The following is a 24,925-nucleotide window of genomic DNA, read 5'->3' on the forward strand; positions in this document are numbered from 1 at the left end:
TCTACTTTATAAGCCATGTGAAGAGGGGCAAATTATTTACCCTGTGATTGTTCCTGTAAAATATGAACAATAATTGTACCTAACACTTAGGTTGTTAATTATGTAAAACCCATTATTATGATGATGATGAATTAATTTTACTTTACTTGTTAATCCACTTACATAATAAGAGCAGGTAGCTTTGAAAGAGCTATCTGCTTTAGCTTAACTGTTAATTATTTAGTTAGGATACAGGATTTCCTGCTTTGTAGTTTTATTAAGCAGCACATTAGAATGGAGATGTTTCTTACAAATTCTATGACTTTATTCTAAGGCCCCTAATCTTTTCTTTGCCCCTTTCATTGGCCTAACAGGGACAACAAAGAGGTAAAAAGACAAACAGGAACTTCATCTCTAGAACAATGGTAAGAGAACAATAGAAAGTGCTAGAGTGGTGCTAGTTTAAGTTCAACAAGGTGCTTTCACTGTTTCTTTTATCATCTGTTGTAATATTGCTGTCAGGTAGTATTCTGACTTAGTACTGCAGGATCCATACTGCCAATGAAATTTTAATCCCTGAATTCAGAATGGCTAAATTGAAAGGTTTTGAATAAAATTTATTCAAGGTATCATGACTTTATACCCTCCCCACAAAAAAATTAAATTCAAGCTTTAAAGTAAGGTTGTTTTGTAAAACCAAAAGGGAATATTCTTGTCGCACGACTATAATCCCTGAGGCTTGGAGGATGAGACAGGAGGATCTTGAGTTCAAAGCCAGCCTCAGAAAAAGCAAGGTGCTAAGCAACTCACTGAAACCCTGTCTCTAAATAAAACACAAAAATAGGACTGGAGATATGGCTCAGTGATTGAGTACCCCTGAGTTCAATTCCTGGTACCAAAAATAAATAGGAATGTTCTCTTAATTGCGAAAATTTTTTGCTGGAGACAAGAGAAGTACTTCCTACCATTATAAACATTAGAAAATTGAAACTACAGAAGTCATCCCTTATCTGTAGTTTCACCTTCTGTAGTGTGTTACATGTTGTCACTGCAGTCTGAAAATATTATACAGTAAATTCTAGAAACGGATAATTCGTAAGTTTTAAATTACATGCTATTCTGAATAGCATGATGAAATATTGAGGCACCTTCCCCTATCTGGCCAGCTATGTGAATCATGACTTTGCCTAGCCCATGCTATATATGCTCATTAGCCCCTTAGTTGAACTGTTATTAGATTGTTATGGAATGGCAGTGCTTGTGTTCAAGTAACCCTTACTTTACTTAAAGTTCCCGAAGTGCAGAGTAGTGATGCTGGCAATTAAAATCTACAAAAGATAATCTGTGCCTAACATGTAAATTAAACCTTTTCAAAGGTATGTATGAATAAAGAAAACACAATATACACAGAGTTTGGTATTATCATTTAAGGTATTGACTGGGTGTCTTGGAACACATCCCTGAAGATAAGGGGGTACTATTGTATTAATAATTAAACTGAAGAAATCAAAATCAGATCCTTTCTTTTAGTTATATTTTATTAAAAATATGTCAAACTACATAAGTAAGAGGTTCATGAATTTAAAAACTTAAAATTAAGCACTGGTAGTGTGGCTTTATTAAGAGGGAAAAAAAATCACTTTTTGTTCCCATCAACTGCCTTACACTTTAAGTATTGGAAAAAGAACAGGAAAAGGAGGGCATATGCTACAATTTTACATTTCAAAATAAACTGGCAAGATGGCTTCATGTCAAATACAAGCACCATAAAACCTAAAAAGACAAAGTAGAAAATAGTTTTATCAGTTTGCACAATTAAGCAAAAAACTCAATATGGAAAGTCAAGCCAAAAATTTAAAGGCTGGCTGAGGTTTAAACTGAAGCACAGTTAGTCCTGCCAAAAACTTTTGAACCAGACAAGGGGTAAATTTAACATTTTCCATCATACTTACAGCAAGCTGTTTGGGTAGGTTTTCTGCAATCCGGCTTAATAATGTCTTTGAAGGTTTTTCTGAGCACAGCAAAACAAGGTTGACATTTCTATCTCCCCGGAGAAGTAGTCCTTTTGCCAATACTCCCACTCGCAACACTCCTTTCAAAGCTCTGTATCAAAATCAACTCATATTATAATATGACATTTATTTCCTTTTTCCCCCCGTCTTCTTTCTTTTCTGCAGCGCTGAGCATCGAATCCAGGGCTTCTTCCATGCTAGGCATGCACTCTACCACTGACCTATATATGCCCTCAGTCAGAACCATGATATTCTCTAAACACAATATTAAAGGGAAATTATTTTAATACTATTAAAATCATCAACTACACTAACAAAACTATAGTATTTTTAACCATACTTCATTAGATAAGCAATATGGATTAAAAATAAATCAAGAACAAAGTTCTTGGCTGGGCATGGTAGCACACACCTGTAATCCCAGTAGCTTAGGAGGCTGAGACCCTGGGTCACCAGTTCAAAGCCTGCCTCAGCAAGAGTGAGGTACTAATAAGCAACTCAGTGAGACCCTGTCTCTAAATAAAATACAAAATAGGGCTGGGGACTTGGCTCAGTGGTCGAGTGCCCCTGTGTTCAATCTCCAGTACCCTCCCCCGAACCCAAGAACTAAGTTCTCACAGGCAAAACAAAGGATACCGAGTACTTCTGCTTTTCACTTTACCGTTAATAAAAGTCATGTTTAAATTAATACAAAAATATTTCCAAATGGTAAAAGGAAAAGTAAAAACTTATAGATCATACTATACAAACTCAATAAAAAAGATGGAGTTAAAGTTTGGGCTTATTCATGCTTTATGGTTAGTGCTACTACAGAATAGTAAAACAAAGACTGCAAGGGGGACATACCAACAAAAAAATAGAGAAATTAGCAGCTGAATGCAACTGGAAAACCATACCAGAGACTTTGAAACAGATTTAATATGTTTTTATGTAAACTTAAATGAGTAAAATCCAAGGTTTAAAATGTGTTGTCAGTGGGACTATGTATTTCTCATTTTAGCTGAAAATATTATGTATCTAACACAAGGATAGTTAAGAAAGGTAGACTCATACAGGAATTATCTAATTGTGATTTCAAATGTAAAAAGTGCACGTAAGGAAAACTAAAAATATGTACAGTAAATAACACTGAAAACACACCTGTCTTTACCTCCCTCTTTTTTATCATCTCCTTCTTTGCTCTTGCTCTTCTCATGTTCAGACAAACTGTCTGAAACGAGTTTTAAAGCACGTTCAGTGATAGAAACAATTTTCTGAACTGCTTGCAACTCCTCTTCTGTTGGATAAATGGTTGCATGTTTTGTCATTACATAACGGTCATCAGATGAGTCAGGACGACGTAAGGGCTAGAGAGAAAAGTTATACTTTAATTTAGCAAGGCCCTAAGCAACTTAGTGAGACCCTGTCTCTACATAAAATATAAAAAAGGACTAGGGATATGGCTCAGTGATTAAGCATCCTTGGGTTTAATCCCTGATACTAAAAAAGTCTTCTGAGCAAAAGTAAATATTATTTTTTAACTACACTTGATCATATCTTTAAAAAAAAAACCAGTTAGGCAAAATATCCATTTAAAAAAATTTCAATTTTCCATTTCAGTAAAATGAAAATGCAAGACTACATGTGGTAGTAGAAATCAAACCCAGGGACTTGACCTCTACTACTGAGGTACATGGCTACCCCTGAAAATATTTTTTAATAAATTTAAAGTATTGATGATTTTGAAATTTTGATTTCCTTAACTCAAAATTTTACAACAGCCAAGACTTTATGATGACAAATGAGAAAGAACAGGCAAAGGAGTTTGCTGTTTTTTCTAACTGCTGAATGTTTGTTCTTGTTTTCAGTAGTCTGGATTTCTTTTATGAGATGTTCCTCATAATCCTTTTAGCCAGTTTGTTCAGAACATAAACTCTCAAGACACAGATCTTTGTGAGAAACATCTAAATCAGATGAAAAAAAATCCCATTAGATTAAGAGATTTAGTCTACAAACTAGCCCTCCAAACGATCTCCTAATGTTGAAACAAGTTTAAATTTTCATTTTTATATAAAAAACAAAGACACTCACTGCAGGACCCTGTGGTTGAGGAGGCATGCCTGGTCTAACACCTAGAAGACCTAATGGGCCTGGAGGACCATGAGGATAGCCCCCATCGGGCATTCGGCGACGATCATCCCAATGATGCTGTTCTTCCTCCATTCGTCTCCAGTACATGTCCTCTTCGTACCGTCTGAAACACAAAGAATATTACAAGGTTATGAGAAGAAATACAACCCAAGGACTTGCATCAGTGATGACATAAAAATTCTCCCCAAGCCAGCCTAACATTTTTCTTCTTCCCTACTTATCTGATTTCCCATATTTGCTTTCATTGAGAAGTAAATCAATGTAAAAACAGAACCAGAGAGAACAAAAAGCAGAAGAAAACTTCAGAGCTGAAGGTCAAAGTAGAAAGAACAGAAATTGTTCCTTCCAATCTCTCCCCACTGAAATTTTGCTTTCTATAACTTAAAATTTTACAACAGCCAAGACTTTATGATGACAAATGAGAAAGAATAGGCAAAGGACTGTAAACAAGGCAAAGATTGGAAACCCAAATATCTACTCCTAATGGGGCTCAACCAGTAATATATATAAAACACCCAATGTGCACACAGACATTAATAGCATTTTCTTGTTCTTTATAAAACTAAAACTCTCTCCTACATTTTTTTTTTTTTTACCTTAAAGAAAGCCTCTTAAAATACCTTTAATTTCTCTATTTGTGATACAGGTACAACATATATACTTCTCTAATATGCGCAAAATCAATGATGTATAGTAATAAATGGCAATTCAAGGTCAATGAGACAGTTTCATTGTTGGGGATCTATAAAGAGCAACAGAGATTACAGTACAGTACAAAGCAAATATCCTGACTAGAGACAACAGCTGTGACTTAGTTCATAATAAGTGTCGCCATAAGGAATAATGAATGCATTTGCCAAGGTCATCAGGGTTTTTATGAAAACTTCATGGTTCAGATGAAAATTTACTATGTATTCCAAATAAAACACCCATGAACTGAACCTGGAACGTGGACATTTAGTGTACAGGTGACATCTTTCTAATCTATTCTACAATCTTCTTCACCATCTCTTTCCCTCTGGGTTCTACCTTTACTTTCAACTTCAAACTAGCATAGTAAGAGCTCTCAAAGAAAATCATGTGTCAAGCAAATTTTGGTAGCAAGTTTCATTAACAAATCTGTTTAAAACAAAACTTAAAGAATTATGCTTCTTGACCACCACTGTAACAAACTACTTATTTCTTCATGTTGGGAATAAGCATCCTCTTTTAGGTAATCCAAGGACTGAGGGAACCAAATATCCTGTTATGTGATGTAGGCCTTGAGAAAAAAAAACAAAAAACCCATAAAAACAGCTTGAAGGTTCTGAAAAATCATGTTCAGTCCAACTTGGAATAGTTTATTAGTGCTGAAGATGTTTAAGTAAAATAACAGCTGGGACATTTAACTGTTGTTTGCCAATTCACATTATAGTATGTAACACATTTACTGGCAATTAGGTACTTAATAAATTTTAGACATGCAAGTAAAACAAAATAATTATATAACTTACTAGAGAGATGAAAGTCCTAGTATAGGGAAGAATACATTACAAAGGCAGAAGCTCCAAAAAGAATATAGGACTTATTTTTATCTTACACATAAAAACTGGTTTACACGTAATGGTAAAAACTAAAGGTAACATACAATAAAAGCCAAGTAAGTACTGTATAGGAAGTGTGTACAAATAAGTAATAAAAAATAAGAAATTTTTAGCACAGTGGTAGAGTGCTTGCCTGCCACAGTCTGGCTGGGCACAATTCAGGAGCTACTTGTCAAAAGAAATGAACTTTATTTTTAGAACCACACATGCCAAACCACTCAGCTCTTCAGGAAAACCTTCAGAGCCAAACTGCCACCACTGGCTTCCCACAAGCCTCTCACCTCCCCCACTCCTCCTGCTCTTGAGGCTGATTGGCTGGGTCATGTGGGCAGAGCCAAAAAAGTCCCCCAATGAGCAGCTCCTGGTCTGAAAGGGCGGGGAAACAGCCCAATGAGCATCACCGCAGAGGAGCCAATCAGTTGGCAGCTAGAAGTTTGCTGGGGCTGCTGTGAGCCAATCATCAGCTGGCAGCTGGAAGTTTGCTGGGGCCCCTTCAGCTGTGGCTCTCAACACCTGCCTTGCATGTGTGAGGCCCTGGATTTAATCCTCAGCACCACATAAAACTAAATAAATAAAATAAAGGTATTGTGTCCATCTCCAACGAAAAACCCTTATATTCAGAATACTGTTATCAGGTAACCAGTCATTCTATTTTGCCTGTTTTAAATTGAGGTACTTATTCATTTATAACATGAAATTCTTTATATGATAACACTTTCAACAAAATTCCTAATCCCAATAATTTAATTTTAACATAATTTTTCCTAGACTTACAATCTTACTAAACACTAAAAGTACATTAAAGAAATATGAATTGCTCTAAATGGAAGACATATACCCAGAAACTTTTTTTTATGAAGGAAGAATCACTATCATGCTAATAAAAGTTAAGGATATTACCTCATTTCCATTCTCCAGCGTTCCTCTTCTTCCCGTCTTCGCCAATATTCCTCCTTCTGCATCTGCTTCCTCATTTTCTCTTCTTGAATCTTTCTTGCTCGAATACTAGGTTTTACTTCTACTTGCAAATCTGGGTTTACTTTTTTCTGTTAAAAAAAAAAAACCATTAAAAAAAAAAGAAGCCACCTTCAACAATCTACCTCCATCTTTAGCCATACAATTATACATATTGATCATAGAGGCTTTTACTTACAAAATTTCCTAAAGAGAAATATCAGCATAACTAAATTGAATCAGAGAAAATAATTCAGAATACATTAACTAAAATGCAAAATTACTAGGCTGGGATTTGTGGCTCGGAGGTTGAGCGCTTGCCTTGTATATGTGAGGTACTGGGTTTGATCCTCAGCACCACATATACATAAATAATGGTATTGTGTCCATCTGCAACTAAAAAATTAAAAAAATATATATATAAAATTACTAAGTATGTAATTTAGTGTTGACCAACAGAAAGTCCTTGTGGGACTGACTGATGAATGTTTAATTTTAGTTGTTTATAAATAGATGAAATATTCTATGTATCTGCCTTGGCAATATTTCTTTTCATGAAAATATTGCCATTTAACAGACTGTTTTGCCAGCCGTGCATTTTAAAGAGAAAATATGAAACTAGTTCATTAATCCAACCTAGTTAAAACTTTAAATATTAAGATTTATCTTAATATTTATCTAATCTAATGTCATATTAGATTGGGTAGAGAGAGGTGATGGGATAGGAGGAGAGGGGGGGAATAGGAAGGGGAGCAGAATAAAATAGACACTAGTGTAGCTGTATGTATATACGTGGCCGTATAACCAATGTGATTCTGCAACCTGTACACTTGGAAAAAATGAGAATTCATACCCCATTTGAATCAAATGTATGATGTCAAGATCATTGTATTGTCATGAGCAACTAATAAAAAATAAATAAATATTTTTTAGTTATAAAAAAAATAAGAAGGTAAATTAATTGAAAAAAAAAAAAAAAGATTTATCTTAATTCTTACTGTGTATCCAGTGAAGAATTCCTAGGGCAAGATGATAAAATTTTTCAAAAAAAATCATCTTACAATTCATTTTATTTGGAGTTCTACGAAGTTAAAGGAAGTAGACAAAGATTTGACACGTTTTTCAAACACTATATGGAACAACTATCTTTAAATGATTACTTGATCAAAGCAACATTTGTTCGTTTTTCCACAATTACCAAAATTGATGAGAAAATAGTTATATTGGTTTTACTAACTACTAAATAAAAAACAAGCATCTGATTTAGTACCTACGTGAATCTTTCAAGAGCTCATGCGAGTTCACTGACTGGGTGAGTTGTGGTTAGATGTTTTGTTTTACATAAATATATGAGTTGTAAGAAAAACAGAATAGTTAAAATTTACTTACTTTATATTGAAGTCTGTGTCTCCGTCCTTTCAAGTGCATCTCCTTAGCATTGGGATCATTAAAGCTGCATTCACATAATTTACAATGAAACCGTATTACTTTTCCTTCATCATTTCGCACCTTGGTGTAGAAAAAACAGGAAATAATTGTAAAATTTCATTCATAGACCCTTACAGATTCTTTGTTTCTGTATTTTTTAATGTGTGTAATTGTACATAATGGTGTAATTCATTTTGCAAATTTCATACACACACACACACAATATTCATGGATTATTTAATACAGATGTGAACATCTGGAATTTGAAGTGGGAGAAAAACATAAATGGCATGGATATACTATTTTAAAAGGATACAAACTGAGAATGAAATTATTTTTAACTTTCAAAATATTACATACATTTGCTTTTGTAATTCTCTTTCATTTGAATATTTTAATCTATAAACACTTAGATTGTAATTTAACTAGATGCCTTAAATTTTCTCATCAGTAGTACAGAATACCTAACGCTGGCCAAAATTGTTTTTGGAGATGAAGATATTTAAAAGCATTACTGTAGCATACAACTTCCTCAAAGCTCATCTAACTGTACAATCAGAAAGATAAGTAGACAAGAATGTTATTACAAATTTAATAATGGATATGCAGTTGAAATTACAAGCATTTAGACTGGCTCTGAATGCAAATTTCTGAAATTTTTGAGTATTTTATTAATCCAAATCAGAAATTAGGATGTTTGAGTTAAAAACATTTTTTAAAAAGAATACCAAATCTTACATTTTTAAAGTGATACTGCATACTGAACCCAGGGGTGCTTTACCATTGTACTAAATCACCAGACCTTTTTTTAGTTTTGAGACAGGGCCTAGGTGGCTATGGCTGGCCTTGAACTTGCCATCTTCCTGCCTCAGTCTCTAGTCACTGATATTATAAGCATGTGCCACTGTGCCCAGCTCAAATTTTACTCTTATAAGAGATAGCTAAGTTAGAATTGTTTATAAACTACTTATAAATTACAGAATGCATCTTGTAAGTAAAGAACTCAAAATAATATGCAGTCTTCCAGGCATGTACTAGGTTCTTAGTTTCATCTAATATTCATAATTTTATTGAGGAAAAATCCTATTTTATAGATGTGGACACTGAAGCTCAGAAAAATGATACAATGCTCTACAATAAAATGAAAGTAAATAGCAGTGTCACAACACTGTATGGTTTCTTTCCTGCTAACAGCAAACGCTAATCCTAAACCTAATTTATTCAAGTCTAATGTCCCCTTACTCCTACATTTACTAATTTATTTAACCTTTAAATAGGAATAGTGTTCTAATCAACTTGAGAAACCAAATAAATGTCATGTGTTAAATTAGCAACCTTAATTTTAAACATAAATCAAAATAATTGTTCAAAAGGAGATCTACTTGCTCTCTCCATCATTATTTTTGCTTCACAGAATTAAAAAAAATATGCATTTTTTAAAATTTTTAAATATTTTTTTTGTACCAGGGACTGAACTCAAGGGCACTGAACTACTGAGCCACATCCCCAATTCATTTTATTTTTTTATTTTGAGATAGGGTCTCACTAAATTGCTGAGGCTGGCTTTGAACTCACAATCCTCCTGCCTCAGGATACAGAGCTGCTGGAATTACAGGCATGCACCACTGCACCCAGCGAATTTTTTAAATTTTAATGTCTTATGATAGCTAAATAGAATATTACAAGAATATCTGCAAATAAATAAAAGTTACCTTACACTTCAGTGACACTGTTAACAAGAACAAAAAGTTAAACAGGCAAGCTTAAAGGACTTTTTTATAATACTCATTCCTTCATAAGTGACCTAAATCTAAAATATAAATAAGTATACTTTTATTTTACATGTAGAGCATGCTTGCAACAAAGTCACATACATCTTCCCTTTACCCAATTTCAGAGCTATAGTATTCTCAAAGCAATACCTCTTCCACATAATCATGGCCCACTGGTTGCACATCACTCTGCAATGCAGCAAGAGATGCTGGTGTGACTGGTTCTGACACTGTATCTGTCTTTACTTCAGGAATCTGCACAGCAGAAGTGACAGGAGTACTTTTAACACATTCAGTTCCTTTTAAGTCTTCTGTTTTATTTCCTGTTGACTGTAGCTTGTTACCACCTAGAACAACAAAGAATTACAGTAATTTTATTTCTATATAAAAGGACAAACCCTGATACAATGAAAACGTCATAGAAAGTTATTTTCTACCAAGAGTCAAACTTCTGTGTGCATACTAAAGATGGGAATTTTAAAGAACCACATAAGTGGCTTCTAAAATCCTATTAATAAAACATATTTCTGAACTTCCCCCTTCTTTAGCTCTAAAATCCAAAATCTAATAAAAAAGTTTGTTATTCTAAACTGACAGTATGAATAATCTCAAAAACTGAAATAAAACCCCATAAATCATGGTTTTCATTTTAATTATCTACTAAACTAAAGAAATTGAAAAAAATTTTTTGGTTGTTGATGGACATTTATTTATATTTGGTGGTGAGACTTGAACCCAGTGCCTCATATGTGCTAGGCAACCCAGTGCAATAGGCAAATGCTCTACTGCTGAGCTACCACCCCAGCCCACTATCAACTAAACTTAACATTTTAAATAACTATCTAAGAGAACGCCTGAGAACCTGATTGCGAATTTTCTATAAAGACTTTCTTTCAAAAATATTTTAAATAATATACAAAATGAGGGCAATGTCCTAAGTTTTGATAATACCATAAGAGAATGTAGCCAGTTGTGGTGGTACACGCCTATTGATCCCAGATACTTGGATCCCAAGTTTAAGGCCAACCTTAGCAACTTAGCAAGACCCTAAGTAGAAATTTAAAAAAACAAAACAAAAATGGGTGTGGGGGGCAGGTCGGAGGGTTGGTGATCAAGTTCAGTGTTAAGCACCTGTGTTCTGGGGGCAGAAGACACCGTAGATGCCTTTTAGGTGCCCAAAATTAAAAAGAAAAAGCAAATAATTATAATACCATGTGAGAGTGCTATAATAAGTAGGAATCAAATATTGTAGGAAAGCTAAAGAAAGAAGTCATTACTCTTTAACCTGATCCAGTTAAGAAAGGCTACACAAAGGGTGTGAAACTTGAACTGGGCTTGGAAAGAGGTGTAATGATTATAATACTGGTCAGGAAGAAAGAAAAAAATAATGTTTAAACAGAACAGCATGTACTTAAAAAACACAGCAACATGGGAATTGAAGTGGAAAATTCAAGGAAGAGTCAATAATTCAGTATAAATTACTATCTAGGAAGAAGTGACAAGATATGAAACTAGGAAGGTAGTAGGAGGCAGATTATGAAGAATCTTATATGACAGAAATAAGGAATACAGATATGCTTGAGGAAAGCCAAAGTGAATTTTTAAGCAGAAGACTAATACAATTTGGTATGTATTTTATGATGACTGATCAGACTATCAAACAACATACTGAAGATACTGGATAGAGTAAGAAACAAAAAAGTTCTAAGAAAGAGACTTCAGACCTAAAAATTAAGGCAAAGGTAATTAAAAAGACAGGAAAAAGCAAGAGGAAGAAATGAATAAAAAGTATTAGTAAACTTTTTTATTTGAAAAATCAGTAATTTTGTGAGATTATATTGTGGTATTCTTGTGACAGATTTATGGGTTAGAACAGAACACATTGCAAATCATCTGTGAAACCACACAGAGAATGAACAGAGAATAAGTATGTAAAACACAGCTCTAAAACTCCGGGGTTTTTAATTTGCCAAAAAATATTTCAAGTCACCGAACATTATCGGAATGGATGAGACCACCCAGGAATAATGGAGCATAGTGAGATAAGAGCTAGAATCAGCATCTTAGGAACTATTTAATGAGCATCCAGGAAGTGGACCAATAACGATACTTGAGAAAAGGATGTGTGGACCTATAAAAAGAGATAAAGACATATCTTAAGTTTTATAGTACAGCAGTCAATGGTACTGAATGTGGGGGGGAGGGGTTGTCAATAGGATGAAACCAAAAACTGGCCACTGCACTCAGCAATTAAGTCTTTGGTGAATCCTGAAATCAGTTTCAGGGAACACTATAGTAGACTGAATTGAAAAGGAACTATAGAAGTAGATAAAGTAAGGACTCAGGAGGGATATAGCTCAGTGGTAGTGTTTGTCTGGCATACACAAAGCCCTGGGTTTGATCCCTAACACTGTGCCAAAAACCCCAAACCAAACTAAAAAAAAGGTCTCTGTGTATATCCACAACTACGTAAGATATGGTCATATTTCTATGGCTGAAGGGAAGAAAACAGTATAGGATAGATACAGAGAAAAGGGTAGATATCTGAAGAAGATAAAGGATGAGTTGAATAGCATAAGCAGAAGGGTTAATCCTTCAATAGAAAAGAAACACCATTTTGACAGAGTTAAGAGGAACACAGAGAAACTTCAGTACTTGCCAACAAAGTTTATTTTGGGTGTAGATGTTTTCTTGGCAGCCATATTGGTAGGCACTGCTGATACTTTAGTGTTGGATGTACTATTAAGAGATGAATTTCCTGTAGTCACAAGACCTTTCACTGAAGAAGTTGCAATTGATGAAGTATTCACAGTGCAATTGCTTGCTGCAATGCTTGAAGGAGAGGCAGTTGGTTTTGAAGCAGAGACAGCCGTTGAAGAAGTAGCTTGGCTAACAACGTTTGGTTCTGTTGAAGGAATAGGTTTACCAAGTTTTGTGTGTAATTTAACCACCTACAAAACAAAAGTGCATTTATTTGTCAGGAAACACAAAACGCAAACTTTTAAGCTTATCTAAATGACATTATAAAAAAAATGAACATATTTTTCTTTGCTATATTTTTTCCATTTTATTGGCGCTTTATAGTTGTACATATTGATGGAATTTGTTGTTACACATTCACAAATGCATATAACGTAATGATAATCTGGCCCAGCACTTTATGCCCCCACTGGTTCTTTTCCTCTACTGATCTCCCTCTGATTTTTAGGAGATCCAACCCCACCTTTGTTTTCCCTTTTCCTCTCTAGCTTCCACATATGAAAGAAAACATTCGACTCTGAAACCTCCAAGTTTGACTTATTTCACTTAACAAATGGATGGTCTCTAGTTCCATCCTTTTTCCTGTAAATCTCATAATTTCATTTTTCTTTATGGCTATATAAAACTCCATTGTGTATATGCACATTTTCTTTATTTATTCATCCACTGATGGACACCTAGGCTGGTTCCATAATTTGGCTATTGTGAACTGTGCTGCTATAAACATAGGTATGCAAGTATCACTGTAATAGGTATCACCGTAATAATTTAATTCTTCAGGATAAATAACAAGTAGTAGTATAGCTGGGTCATGTGGTGGCTCCATGCATAGTTTTTGAAGAGCCATATTTTTTAAGTGAAATGTCTTTATATACAAAACTCATTATTTTCAAGGTACTTTGTGAAGCAGGTATGTATACATATTCCATCTATTACCAGGTGAGGAAATAGTCAGGGAAAGATGAAACTTGGTCACATGCAAGCCAATCTATAATTAAAAAAGACCAAGTAGAAAGTGATTATATCATTTCAAACATGAAATAAGTGGTTTAATTCAATTTAAAGAAAGGAATCTAGTCTTTTCCTTTAAAGAATTATATATGTTAGCACATAAGCAAGGCTTAGAACACAATGTTTTCAAAATTTGAAGTCATCTCTACTAAAATCCCCATTGAAAAGGTAAAAGAAAACAAAGACACAAGGCTGTGTGCCAAAAAAATCCACCTACTTTCTGATGCTTAGCACCACGAATGTGGGCAGCATATGCATCTGCTCCTGTACAAGACACATCGCAGAGCTCACAACGTAGCTGATTCTGAGTCCCACGAGTAGAGTTGTTGCTGCTGCTGGTATTTTGTGAGGCTTTCAATGCAGCTTCTTTTTTTTTATGTTTCTGTCCTTCTAAGTGTTCTTTATAAGTCTGTTTTAAACAAAAAGGGCAAATTTTGCTTCACTGATATTCTTTCTACAGAATTTCTTATTACTTAATTCTCAAATTTCTAATACTCACTTAAAAAATGTAAATTTAAAAAGCAGCTGAAGAAGAATGTGAGCACGAGCATGAAGATTTCACTACATATGTGATACATCCGTGAGTCTCTGCACGCTCTTTATTGAGATTACTTTTTTGTGCGTGGTGGTGCGGGGGCTGAATTAGAAACTTGTGTGTGCTAAGCAGGCCCTTCATCAATGAGGTATACCTCCCTCCAAGAATATATTTATCCAACACTCTGAGCTGCAGAACACTTTCATACATAGTCATAACATAAGTAACTTCTTCCAGTTTCAAGAATTCATATCTTTTATTGCTTATGTATAATATTGAATAGAGAATGCTCAGGGAGAATGGTCATTCAACAAAGAAATTAATTACAGAATTAAGATGAGGGAAGAAAAATGTACCTTATACCAGTACCAAAAGCTACTGCATAGGGCTGGGGTTGTGGCTCAGTGGGAGAGCGTTTGCCTGGCATGTGTGAGGCACTGGGTTTGATCCTCAGCACTACATAAAAATAAAATAAAGGCATTGTGCTCACCTACAACTAAAAAAAATTTATTAAAATTAAAAAAAAAAAAGCTATTGCATGGTAATAAGAGTCTTGACAAATAGGCATGTTTATTTATAAAACTGACTTTTCTAACTCAGAATGTATTCTGAAACATTACCTGTATTATAATCCATGTCACCTGCACAAAAGCTTATTTAAAATAGGAAGAGTCAAAAATGTATATATTTGTAAGGAAAACCATTATTATGGTAAAATTACCAATAAACCATGCAGATATTTTGCACATGATTAAGGAAGGCAGGTAATTAAAATAAGAGAACAATAAGAATTGCTAGGCAATTTTGTTTACTGTGTGGCCAAATGATTCTTCTTTCATGTTTTATTGTTAAAATTATTTTTAAGACTCACAAATGATAAGCATCAAATTTTATGTTCATCATGGGATTTCAGAGCTGGGTGAGATTTTAAGGACCAGTTGTTTGATTCTCCGGTCATTACTTAAGTGGCCTCAAGTAGTTCCATGTAATAGTTTATTAATTACTTAAGACAAATCCTTGTTATAGAAAGAAAAGCTCAAAGAAGTCTGTCTCTAACATGGTTAGCGGTAGAACCAAGATTAAACCTTGGCCCTGAATTTACCTTAACTCTCCCTTTCTTGGCCCACACCTAGAGTCTATTTCAAATCTCAGTGATATTTTTCTTTAAGATTCATTAACACTTTAAGGCTCAGTCTCTGACTTGCAGAAATACCCTTGGCCCATTCTTGTGTAGCCATCTAACTCTCCCCTCTCCCCCTGTAATCAACGGTCAACTTCATGTCTTCATTCCAAATAGTGCTGTTAAACTATCACCATAGTACCATGTTTCATGTTTTTCATATGGGCACCCACATAGTCAATAAATCTCCTATTTCTGTGCTTGCTACTTGTATCATAAAAATCACTTGCCCCCCCCCCCCCAACCATGTGGCCACAATGCCACCCTTTCCTATCATACCCAAAACAGGGGAGGAAAAAATAAAACAAAAAACGCACATGGTTTTATAAATCTAGCCACATATATTAAAATTGGTTTCAGTAACTCAGAGATCATCAGTACTAGTAATTGAAAACACTCCTCAAATTTGTAATTAAACATAGAAGTAATCTAGTAAATAAAAAAGAAATGTACACTGGATGGGCAGAGTAGCTGGCTATAATATAAAGAAACTACCAGAAAGTCAAAATGATTTTTTTCTTTTAAATTAATCTTTTTTTTTTTTTTTTTAATCTACCAAGCTACAAGACTGGGAGAGGCGTTGAATTTAAAACCGGAGCCAATCAAAACCAGAAATAAAGGTCTTACATATTTCATTAATTGTTCTTTTTGAAAAAGACATGTGCTTATATGCTTATATCTTCCTTATTCCCAACATTCCTACAGTCAGTCCTTATATGAAAATTTATAGAAATAAATTATATTCTACAAAGCATGTATAAGTCAGTCTCAGAAAAGTTATAAATTTGAATATAAAACTTTAAAATTGAATTTAACTTTTAATTAATAAGCAAAGCAGCCATCCTGAAAAAAGTTCAATTTCCCTATTTTTCATTTATACTCATAATCATTTTTATAGCTTCCCCCCCAACAATATTTTCAAATTGCAATACAAAGAGCTTCTAAAAAATGATTGTCAGACATGGTTATACATGCCTGTAACCCCAGCAACTGGGGACATTGAAGCAGGAGGATCAAAAGTTCAAAGCCAGCCTTAGAAACTTAGTGAGGCCCTAAGAAACTTAGCAAGACCCTGTTTCAAAATAAAGAGGACTGAGGATGTGGATCAGTAGTTAAGTGCTCCTGGGTTCAATCCCCAAGACCACCCCCCCACCCCTACTCCCAACCCATCAAAAAAAGACTATTTGAGAAATACAGTCTTCCTTTACTGCCAGTGAGAGACTGGTTACCAAATTCCAAGGCTGTGTATCTTTAGGTAGAATGGCACAGTCCTATTTATTTCCTCCTGTATACATCAAATCATCTCTAGACTATATTTATAATACCTAATATAACGTAAATAGCTGTCGTACTGTATTGCTTAGGGAAAAATAACAAGGGAAACAATTCTGTACATGTGTTTTGCCGCACATATTTCTGATACATGGTTAGCTGAGACCATGGATGTGCTAACCCGCAGTTGTGAAGGACCAACTATATGTATGTATTAGCTAAAAGCTAACAGGAAAAAAAAAATGTGAACCTTTTTTTGTGTAGGCACAAGAGTCAGAAAATCAGCATACTTAACTACCAAAAATAACTACTGAGATTCATGATAAAACATACAACACAAGTACCTGCGGTCCAGCACAGCTGATCTTACAAACATCACAATAGTGAATCTGGGGTGGTTTGGGAGGCTGTTTTGGTTTCAGTTGTTTATTTTGGAATGGTGCTTTTTTAGTAAAGGTGGTCCCTGTCCAGGCAGCTGTTGCAGCTGCAGCAGCTGCTGCTGCTGCTGCTTGCTTCTGTTGCTGCTGCTGCTGTTGGTAGTAGGAAGATGCAGCTGAATACACTGCTGCTTCATAACCTGAATAAGACGTACCTTACAAATAAAATCAAACAAAAATTATGTTACATAATTATAAAACAAGTTAAATATTTATAAATTTAAAGTCAATAAATCCCGCCAATACAGGTAGATTTACATGTGAATATTTACAATAGTGCATACCCAGAACCTTTTTATCTTCCATCTACATGTCACTCAAGCAGTGACTCAACACATGCCAGGTGTTACAGAGGTATAAAGATTTGGTCTGTCTTGAAGAAGCTTATAATTCAAATAATTCAAATGGAGGGATGTAATAGTGTTTGACAAACTTATGCAGTCATAGAACCTATTAATATTTCCCAAACAAAAATCCTCTGAACAAAATTTGGGAAGCATTGGATCTGAGGTGGAATATTAAGTAGGATACTTGACAGTAAAAAAAAATCACCCCCCCCCCAAAAAAATCATGAAAATAAGAATTGATTTGCTTAGAGGGTAAGAGGATAAAAGAGATTTTAAAAAGAGAAAAACACACAAAGATGATATCAAGATCATAAACTCCAAGACGGACTGATGGGTTGCGCAAGTGATAAAACCAAAGAACTGATAGGAGCTATTATGCACATTATGCAAGTTACTGACATACTACATATATGTTAAATGGTTTACAGATTTTGGAATTTATAAAGCTGTAAAATTGGACAAAGTTGCTGGATTTATATATAAGACTATCTGAACACTGGAAAACGTAACTGTCATAAACCCAAATCTCCAGAAATTTGGTATACTCCCTCTTCAATGTATTTCAGTTAGTCTCACTTTATTTCCTTAAGTGAGACTAGTCAGGCAAAGAGTGAGTGAGGCTCAGGAGAGAGATTCCTAGTGGTCAAGATGGCAAAGAACACTACTCAAGAGAACTCAACTCTTCGGTCCCTTGAATGTAGGCTCCTCTACTAAAAGGTCTTAAAACCCACTGATTCCAATATATATATATATACACACTGGGAAGAATGCACAGCTAGAAGAATAAGAAAAAAAATGTATAGGAAATCAGAATCATAAGTAACTGGAAATGGACATATCCAGGAAAGAAAGAAGTCAAGCAATTTTTGAGAAAAGCATTCCCAAATGTCTTTGTTAGTTTGTTAAAGTATACAAATGCTTATGAAGTTTTAAGATAGAGTGTTGAAATAGACAAGTGACACCTAACATCAAGAAAAAGTAAGCAGACATTATCAGTGAAAAGCACAAAATCAGATAAAACAGAAAATAATTAATATGACTAGTTAAGAGAAAAATTCTATAGTTCCAAGAATTTTTTTTTTGTGTGTGTGTGTGGTAGAGGGGTGGTGAAACTGGGGGTTGAACCCAGGGCCTCACCCACATCAGGTAATCAATAGACTCTTTTTGTTGTTGTTGTTGTTGTTAACTGATCTTTATTTTATTTATATGTGGTGCTGTGAATTGAACCCATTGCCTCACACATGCCAGGCAAGTGTGTTACCACTGAGCCACAGCCCAGATTCTTTATAGGCCATCCTATCACTGTCTTCTGTTACTTAAGAATGTGATTAAAAAGATCATAATTAGGGCTAGGGTTGTGGCTCAGTGGCAGAGCACTTCCCCAATGAGGCACTGGATTCAATTCTCAGCACCACATATAAATAAATGAATAAAATAAAGGTTCATGAACATCTAGAAAATATTTTTTAAAAGGATCATAATTAAACTTACAGCTAAAGGCTTTCAAATTTATAAAAGCAAAAACAGATACAGTTTAAATTTCTCTATAAAGAAACACAATAAATTTGTTAAATTAAAAACAACAAAGCTAGATGGACAGAGTAGCATGCACCTGTAGTCCAGCTATTTATGAGTCTGAGGCACTAGGTTCAATCAAGCCCCGGAATTCTATGCTAGACTAGGCAACATGGTGAAATCCTGTCTCAAAAAAATCATAAATTAAGAGCCAGGAGTTATGGTGCATGCCTATAACGCCAGCAGCTTGGGAGGCTGAGGCAGGAGGATCACAAGTTCAAAGCCAGCCTCAGCAAAAGCAAGGTGCTAAGCAACTCAGTGAGACCTTTTCTCTAAATAAAATAGAAAATAGGGCTGGGGATGTGGCTTGGTGGTTGAATGCCCGAGTTCAATCCCCGATACCAAAAAAATAAATTAAAAATTAAATCATAAATTAAGAACAAAACTATTTCTAGACTATCACTTATTAGGATCATGATTAGGATCATGAAATCCCCCCTTTTTTGGGGGGGAGATCCTGGGGGTCAAACCCAAGGCCTTGCATGTTCTAGGCACACACTCTATCACTGTTGTATACCCCTAGCCTCTATGAAGTCTTCATAATAGACATCTTCCAAATGATTTCAGTCCTGTATAGAAAATGTAAAAATGCCATTTAAATATAACTTCATGAATTGTTATGAAGAAAACAAAGAGAAAAACGGCAACAGAGGCCAACAGTACTGAATGACCAGGTCTTCTAATTCTTTTAATTTGAGAGTTCACAATATGAGGAGCAATGTGTTAGACACAGAGCAGATAAGTACCACTGTCTGTACTTAACAGATGAGAAAACAGACTGAGAGAGTATGAGTTCCTTTAACAGTGACTTATTTAACCATAAAATCACCAGGGTAAGCATAACATTGAGTCATCTCCACTTGCACACAGGTAGTTCAAAACTAAAAGGCAAGTCTAATTATAGTTTATTACTCAGTTTACAAAAACAGAATAAACACTGAAAGGTGGGTAAAATTTTCTGGAATTCTGCTAAAGAACAACTTAAATTCTCCTGTTAACTACTAGCAAACAAATGTATATTTCTAATAAAAGTACTGTGGGAAAACATAAGCCTGTCAATAAATTGAGTAAAAGCTTGACTTTTTTATTTTTTTGGTACTGAACACTGAACTGGGGCACTTTACCACTGAGCTACATCACCAGCCCTTTTTATTTCTTGCCTCATACTCCCAAGGAAGGATTACAGATAAGCTCTACTGCACGCAGCTAAAAGCTCCATTTTAAAAACTAAAATAGTTTCACTTTAAGCGACATTATTAGAACTGAAATATTCCCAAGTGTACAATATCAGAAACAAAAACATATAATTTCAACCAACCCTTAATGTTTCAAGTAATATATGCTAACTTGGTAGCAATATTCTACAACTCCTTATTTTTTTTTTTTTTAGTTTTTGACAGACCTTTATGTGGTGCTGAGAATCAAACCCAGTGGCTCACACATGCCAGGCAATTGTGCTACAGCTGAGCCATAGCCCCATTCCCTAGAACTCCTTTTATTTATTTATTTAGTTGTTAATGGACCTTTATTTTACTTAGTTATATGTGATGCTGAGAATAGAACCCAGTGTCTTACACATGCTAGGCAAGCACTCTACCACTGAACTATACCCCCAACCCCACAAGTAAAAGAATTCAGAAGCCCTAAGAATGCTCTCTGGTAGGTACTTTCATAGTATATATCACATATTCTAAAAAAGTAGATCCTCTTTGACAAAATGGTTCCATGTAGAAATTTATCTTAAGATAAGGACTAATCTATCTAGTTATGTCAATAAACATTTAACACATTAATATCAGACTTGTTGAGAAAGAAATCAAGAATGCAAACCTACCTGCAATAAGCACAAAAAACAAAATCCAGAAATAAATTTAACCAAGAAAGTAAATGATCTCTACAACAAAACTTACAAAGTACTGATGAAAGAAACCGAAGAGGGAACACATGCAAACAAATAAGGACTCCATATTCATGAACTGGAAGAACTAATATTGTTAAAATGTCCATACTACCCAAAGTGATCTATAAATTCAACATGATTCCCATCAAACACTATTAACATTCTTCATGGAAATTCAAAACATTCCTAAAACGTACATGGAACCACAAAAGGTCCTTACTAGCTAAAGCTCTCCTGAGCAAACAAACAAAAACAACACAATACAAGAGACCAAAAACAAACTGTTAACAAAAAACAAAACAATAAAAACAACAACAAAAACCCAACCCAAACAGGAGAAAGTATGTGCAAATTATTCATTCAGTAAGGGATTAATTTTAAAATCATAAGAAACCATTCAACAGGAAAAACAAAACCACAAATAAACTGATTTTAAAATGGAGTTGGGAGTGTAACAGTGGTAGTATATATGCTTGCTGGCCAGTCACAGTTCAGTTGCCAGCACCTGAGGCTGGAGGGATGACTTTAACAGATATTTCCCAAAAGAAGATACCCAAATAGCCAACAAGTACGACGAGAGGCTCAATATTATTAATTATCAGGGAAACCCCAGTCAAAACTAGAATGAGATAGTATCTCATCCAGTTAGAATAGCTACTAACAAATGTTGGCTGGGATGTGAACACAGAAGAACTAGTATAGCCATTATGGAAAATGGGAGATTCTTCAAAACACTAGAAATAAAACTACCATATCATCTAGCAATATTTCACTATATATTCAAAGGGATGAACATTTCTTTGATGAAGAGGCATTGTACTTGCTTGTTATTGCAATGCTATTCATAACAATAAAGATAAGGAATTAACTGGGTGTCCATCAACAGAAAAAACAGACAAAAATGTGGTATATATAAACAAAACATTATTAAGCCATAAAAAAAGGATGAAAATTTGTCATTTGCAGCAACATGGATAGAACAGGAGGATATTATGTTTAGTGAAGTAAGTTAGGCACAGAAGGACACATGCTGTATGTTCTCATTCATATGTGGAAGCTAAAATTTGATCTCAAAGAAATACAAAATAGAATAGTGGTTACCAAACCCAGGGAAGGATATGGTAAAGGGTGGATAGTGAGAGGACAGTTAATGGGTATGGCAGGGTACAGTCCAACAGGAGAAATACTTTCTAGTATTTTATACTGCACAGTGGGAAAAACTACAGTTGACAACCATTAACTGAACATTTCAAAACAGCTAGTAGGGTTTTATAATGTTCCCAATATAGAGAAGTGATGTTTGAGGTTGTTATGGATCTATCCATTACCCTAATCTGATCATTATGCAATATAAATAAATGCATATTAAAATGTCACACTGTGCCTAATAGTCTTTTATATATATTTTAATAAAATTATTATGTCAATTAAAATTAAATGCCCCCAAATACATATTTCAAAATATAGTACATCCATACAATAAAATACCATGCAGCCTAATACCTAATACTACAGGCATTTATAAGAAACCATTTCAGGAAACGGGAAGCTCAAAATGTATCTGTAATAACTTACAGAGCCAAAAAAAAAAAAAAGAAGAGCTCAAAGACTAATGTAGTCATGTCAAAAAGACTCAGGAGCTGATTTGAGTCAAATACTGTTAGCCAAATTTGGGACATTTGAGCCTTGAAGATAGCAACAAGAGTAATGGATCATAATACACTGAATAACAAAGAAAAAGTCCACAGAAATCAAAAAAAGTAGAAGGAGGGGGCTCTTTTATAGAGAAGAATGCCCAATAACATTAAAGAAATACTTTCCAAAGATGTAAGGGCAAAATACCACATTGTCTGCAACTTAAAAATATATTACTAAACCATATGAAAATAGATTTTAAGGAAAAGAAAAGATAAAGTAGATGTGAAAAACCATTAATAATTGCTGAATCTAGGTTAATAGTATGCAGGTATTCCTTATACTATTTTTCCAACTTTTCTACAAAATTCAAAATTTCCAAAATAAAAAGTTGGATAAAAGCAGCAAAGAAATGCTACATCTCTATACTTAGTAATGTAAAAGGACATTCACTGTGAGAATAAAGGAGTTCACAAAATAGCATGTTTAAGACAAATTCATTTTTATGAAGAATTATATTGATATATGCATACTGCCAAATACATAAGGAATATAGTAGACACACATGCACTAAAATGTGAATGACAATTGGGATGTCTAGATATAAAATGCATAGTGGCTTAACTTTTCTTTAAAAAAAAAAGTCAACAGTTTCTAATTTTAATAATTATCTATAAACTGGGTAAAGTAAAAATCAAGCTACCTGAAAGAGTTGTTGTAGTTACATAAAACAATGTCTTTATTCTTAGGAAATACTTTCTGAAGAATCCAGGGTAACGTCCTAGTTTATCTAAGAATTATCTATGGAATTTATCTAAGAAGAATATAATGAGTAGAAAGGGATGCTTTTGTACTTCCTATTTTCTTTAAGCTAATGTGGACATTAAAAAAAAAAAAGTGCCCAATCATTTCATTGCAGTAATTTTGGTTATAATTATAAATAATTACCCAGATACACAAAAAAATGCAAAACAATAAGAAACAATGCAGTAATATAAAACCAAGAGTTTACAGACAATGTGGGATTTCAATTACCTCAACTAGAAATTAGCAAGAATCATGGACATAGCAAGGTTTTAATGATCAAATTTCTTTAGGGAAAATTTATGATTATTTAAGAAAAATAGAGCTATTCTGTATTTTAAATATAGATGTGTTACATAACCATCTTATAGTTTATCCCTTCAGTGCTATCCTTGAGTTTTCAAATTCATTTGAAAAAGTCAGCAAGGAAGTGATCCTATAGAAGACTGGGTATTTGTTCTTTTAATTGCAATACTAAGTCAAAGACTCTTTACTGACTTTCAAATTCCCAAAGAGTACTTTATATTCTGCTAAAATAGTTCACTTAAAACAAAACAAAAAAAGAAACCCCACTCCCCCAACCCCCACCCTTTTTAAAAGAGTATGGTCTTTTGTCATAATATGCACATACATTTATATTAGTGCCTATCAATTCAGTTCTTGCTATCAGGAATAAGATAATTCCACAGAATATCAAGAGTTTCCCTTTGTAATTTGTTTAGTCATTTAAACACAGTTTATCAGTCTTACCAGAATAAGTAACTGCTGTGGTACTGTAAGTAGCACTCTGAGTATAGGATGGCACCACAGTAGCTGCAGCTGCTACTGGCTGTACGGTGGAGGACACAGGATAAATGGAGAAAGTAGTGGTAGCTGGACTTGGTGTAGCTGGCTTTATGGCTGTCACTTGTCGAGTTTGCTGGGCTTGAGTATACTGAGTTGCACCTTGGCTATACCCTGCTTTGGGAGCTAAAGTAAGAAACACATTAGAAAATGAGAAGAGTGAGTCAGCTTAGCTTCTATAACAATATTCTTAAACACCAACAAAAACAGGTTCTAGCAATTTCTTCTTGGAAAAATTCTTATTACCAATATGAATGAAATACATAAATAATTTACTACCTTTTCCCAAATACTTTCTACACATTTCCAAAATGATACTTTGGCAAACTTTACAACTGGAATAGTAATACTACTTACAACTGGTAGATAAAAAGTTTTTAGATAAGCAGTATATGTGTATTTGGGCTACTCAGTACACTAGAGAATCAAACTTATGTTTGGAACGTAATTGAGAGTGCCTTCAAATATACATTTCAATTTACATTAAAAATTTCAAGATTTAATTCTATGGAACATGTTCACATACCATTCATCACATTTAAGTGATTTGACCCTAGTGAACATGAATATAACTCTTAACTCCCAAGGTACTACTGGCTTAATTCTTCAAATGTCAATAGCTTTAGTACAGCAATTCAAAAGACTACCACTCATGTCTCTGCTAAACTTTCTCCTGCCTTCAACCATATTCAAAACAAATATACACTTTGAAAGAATCTTATGAGCCTTATTATCAATCACTAAATTAGTAATTAATCACTTAATAAT

The 24,925-nt window shown here is 34.3% G+C and overlaps 1 protein-coding gene across 6 annotated transcripts in view; it reads right to left on the bottom strand.

The window, feature by feature from the left end:
* Zfr (zinc finger RNA binding protein) overlaps positions 1-24,925 on the bottom strand; it is a 77,680-nt gene that overhangs the window by 29,126 nt on the left and 23,629 nt on the right. For 4 of the 6 annotated variants that reach the window (XM_013358771.4, XM_078017135.1, XM_078017129.1 and 1 more), the window contains 10 exons: positions 24,065-24,283; positions 16,961-17,208; positions 13,847-14,038; positions 12,518-12,809; positions 10,009-10,205; positions 8,048-8,167; positions 6,605-6,750; positions 4,062-4,224; positions 3,132-3,337; positions 1,932-2,082 (listed from right to left, as the gene is read on the bottom strand). In XM_013358771.4, the coding sequence (XP_013214225.1) occupies positions 1,932-2,082; positions 3,132-3,337; positions 4,062-4,224; positions 6,605-6,750; positions 8,048-8,167; positions 10,009-10,205; positions 12,518-12,809; positions 13,847-14,038; positions 16,961-17,208; positions 24,065-24,283 (1,934 nt within the window). The remainder of the gene's footprint in view (positions 1-1,931; positions 2,083-3,131; positions 3,338-4,061; positions 4,225-6,604; positions 6,751-8,047; positions 8,168-10,008; positions 10,206-12,517; positions 12,810-13,846; positions 14,039-16,960; positions 17,209-24,064; positions 24,284-24,925) is intronic. The other 2 variants (XM_078017145.1, XM_078017139.1) reach the window with 1 other exon arrangement.

This window comes from Ictidomys tridecemlineatus, chromosome 1 (assembly GCF_052094955.1).
Source record: "Ictidomys tridecemlineatus isolate mIctTri1 chromosome 1, mIctTri1.hap1, whole genome shotgun sequence".
Lineage (NCBI taxonomy): Eukaryota > Metazoa > Chordata > Mammalia > Rodentia > Sciuridae > Ictidomys > Ictidomys tridecemlineatus.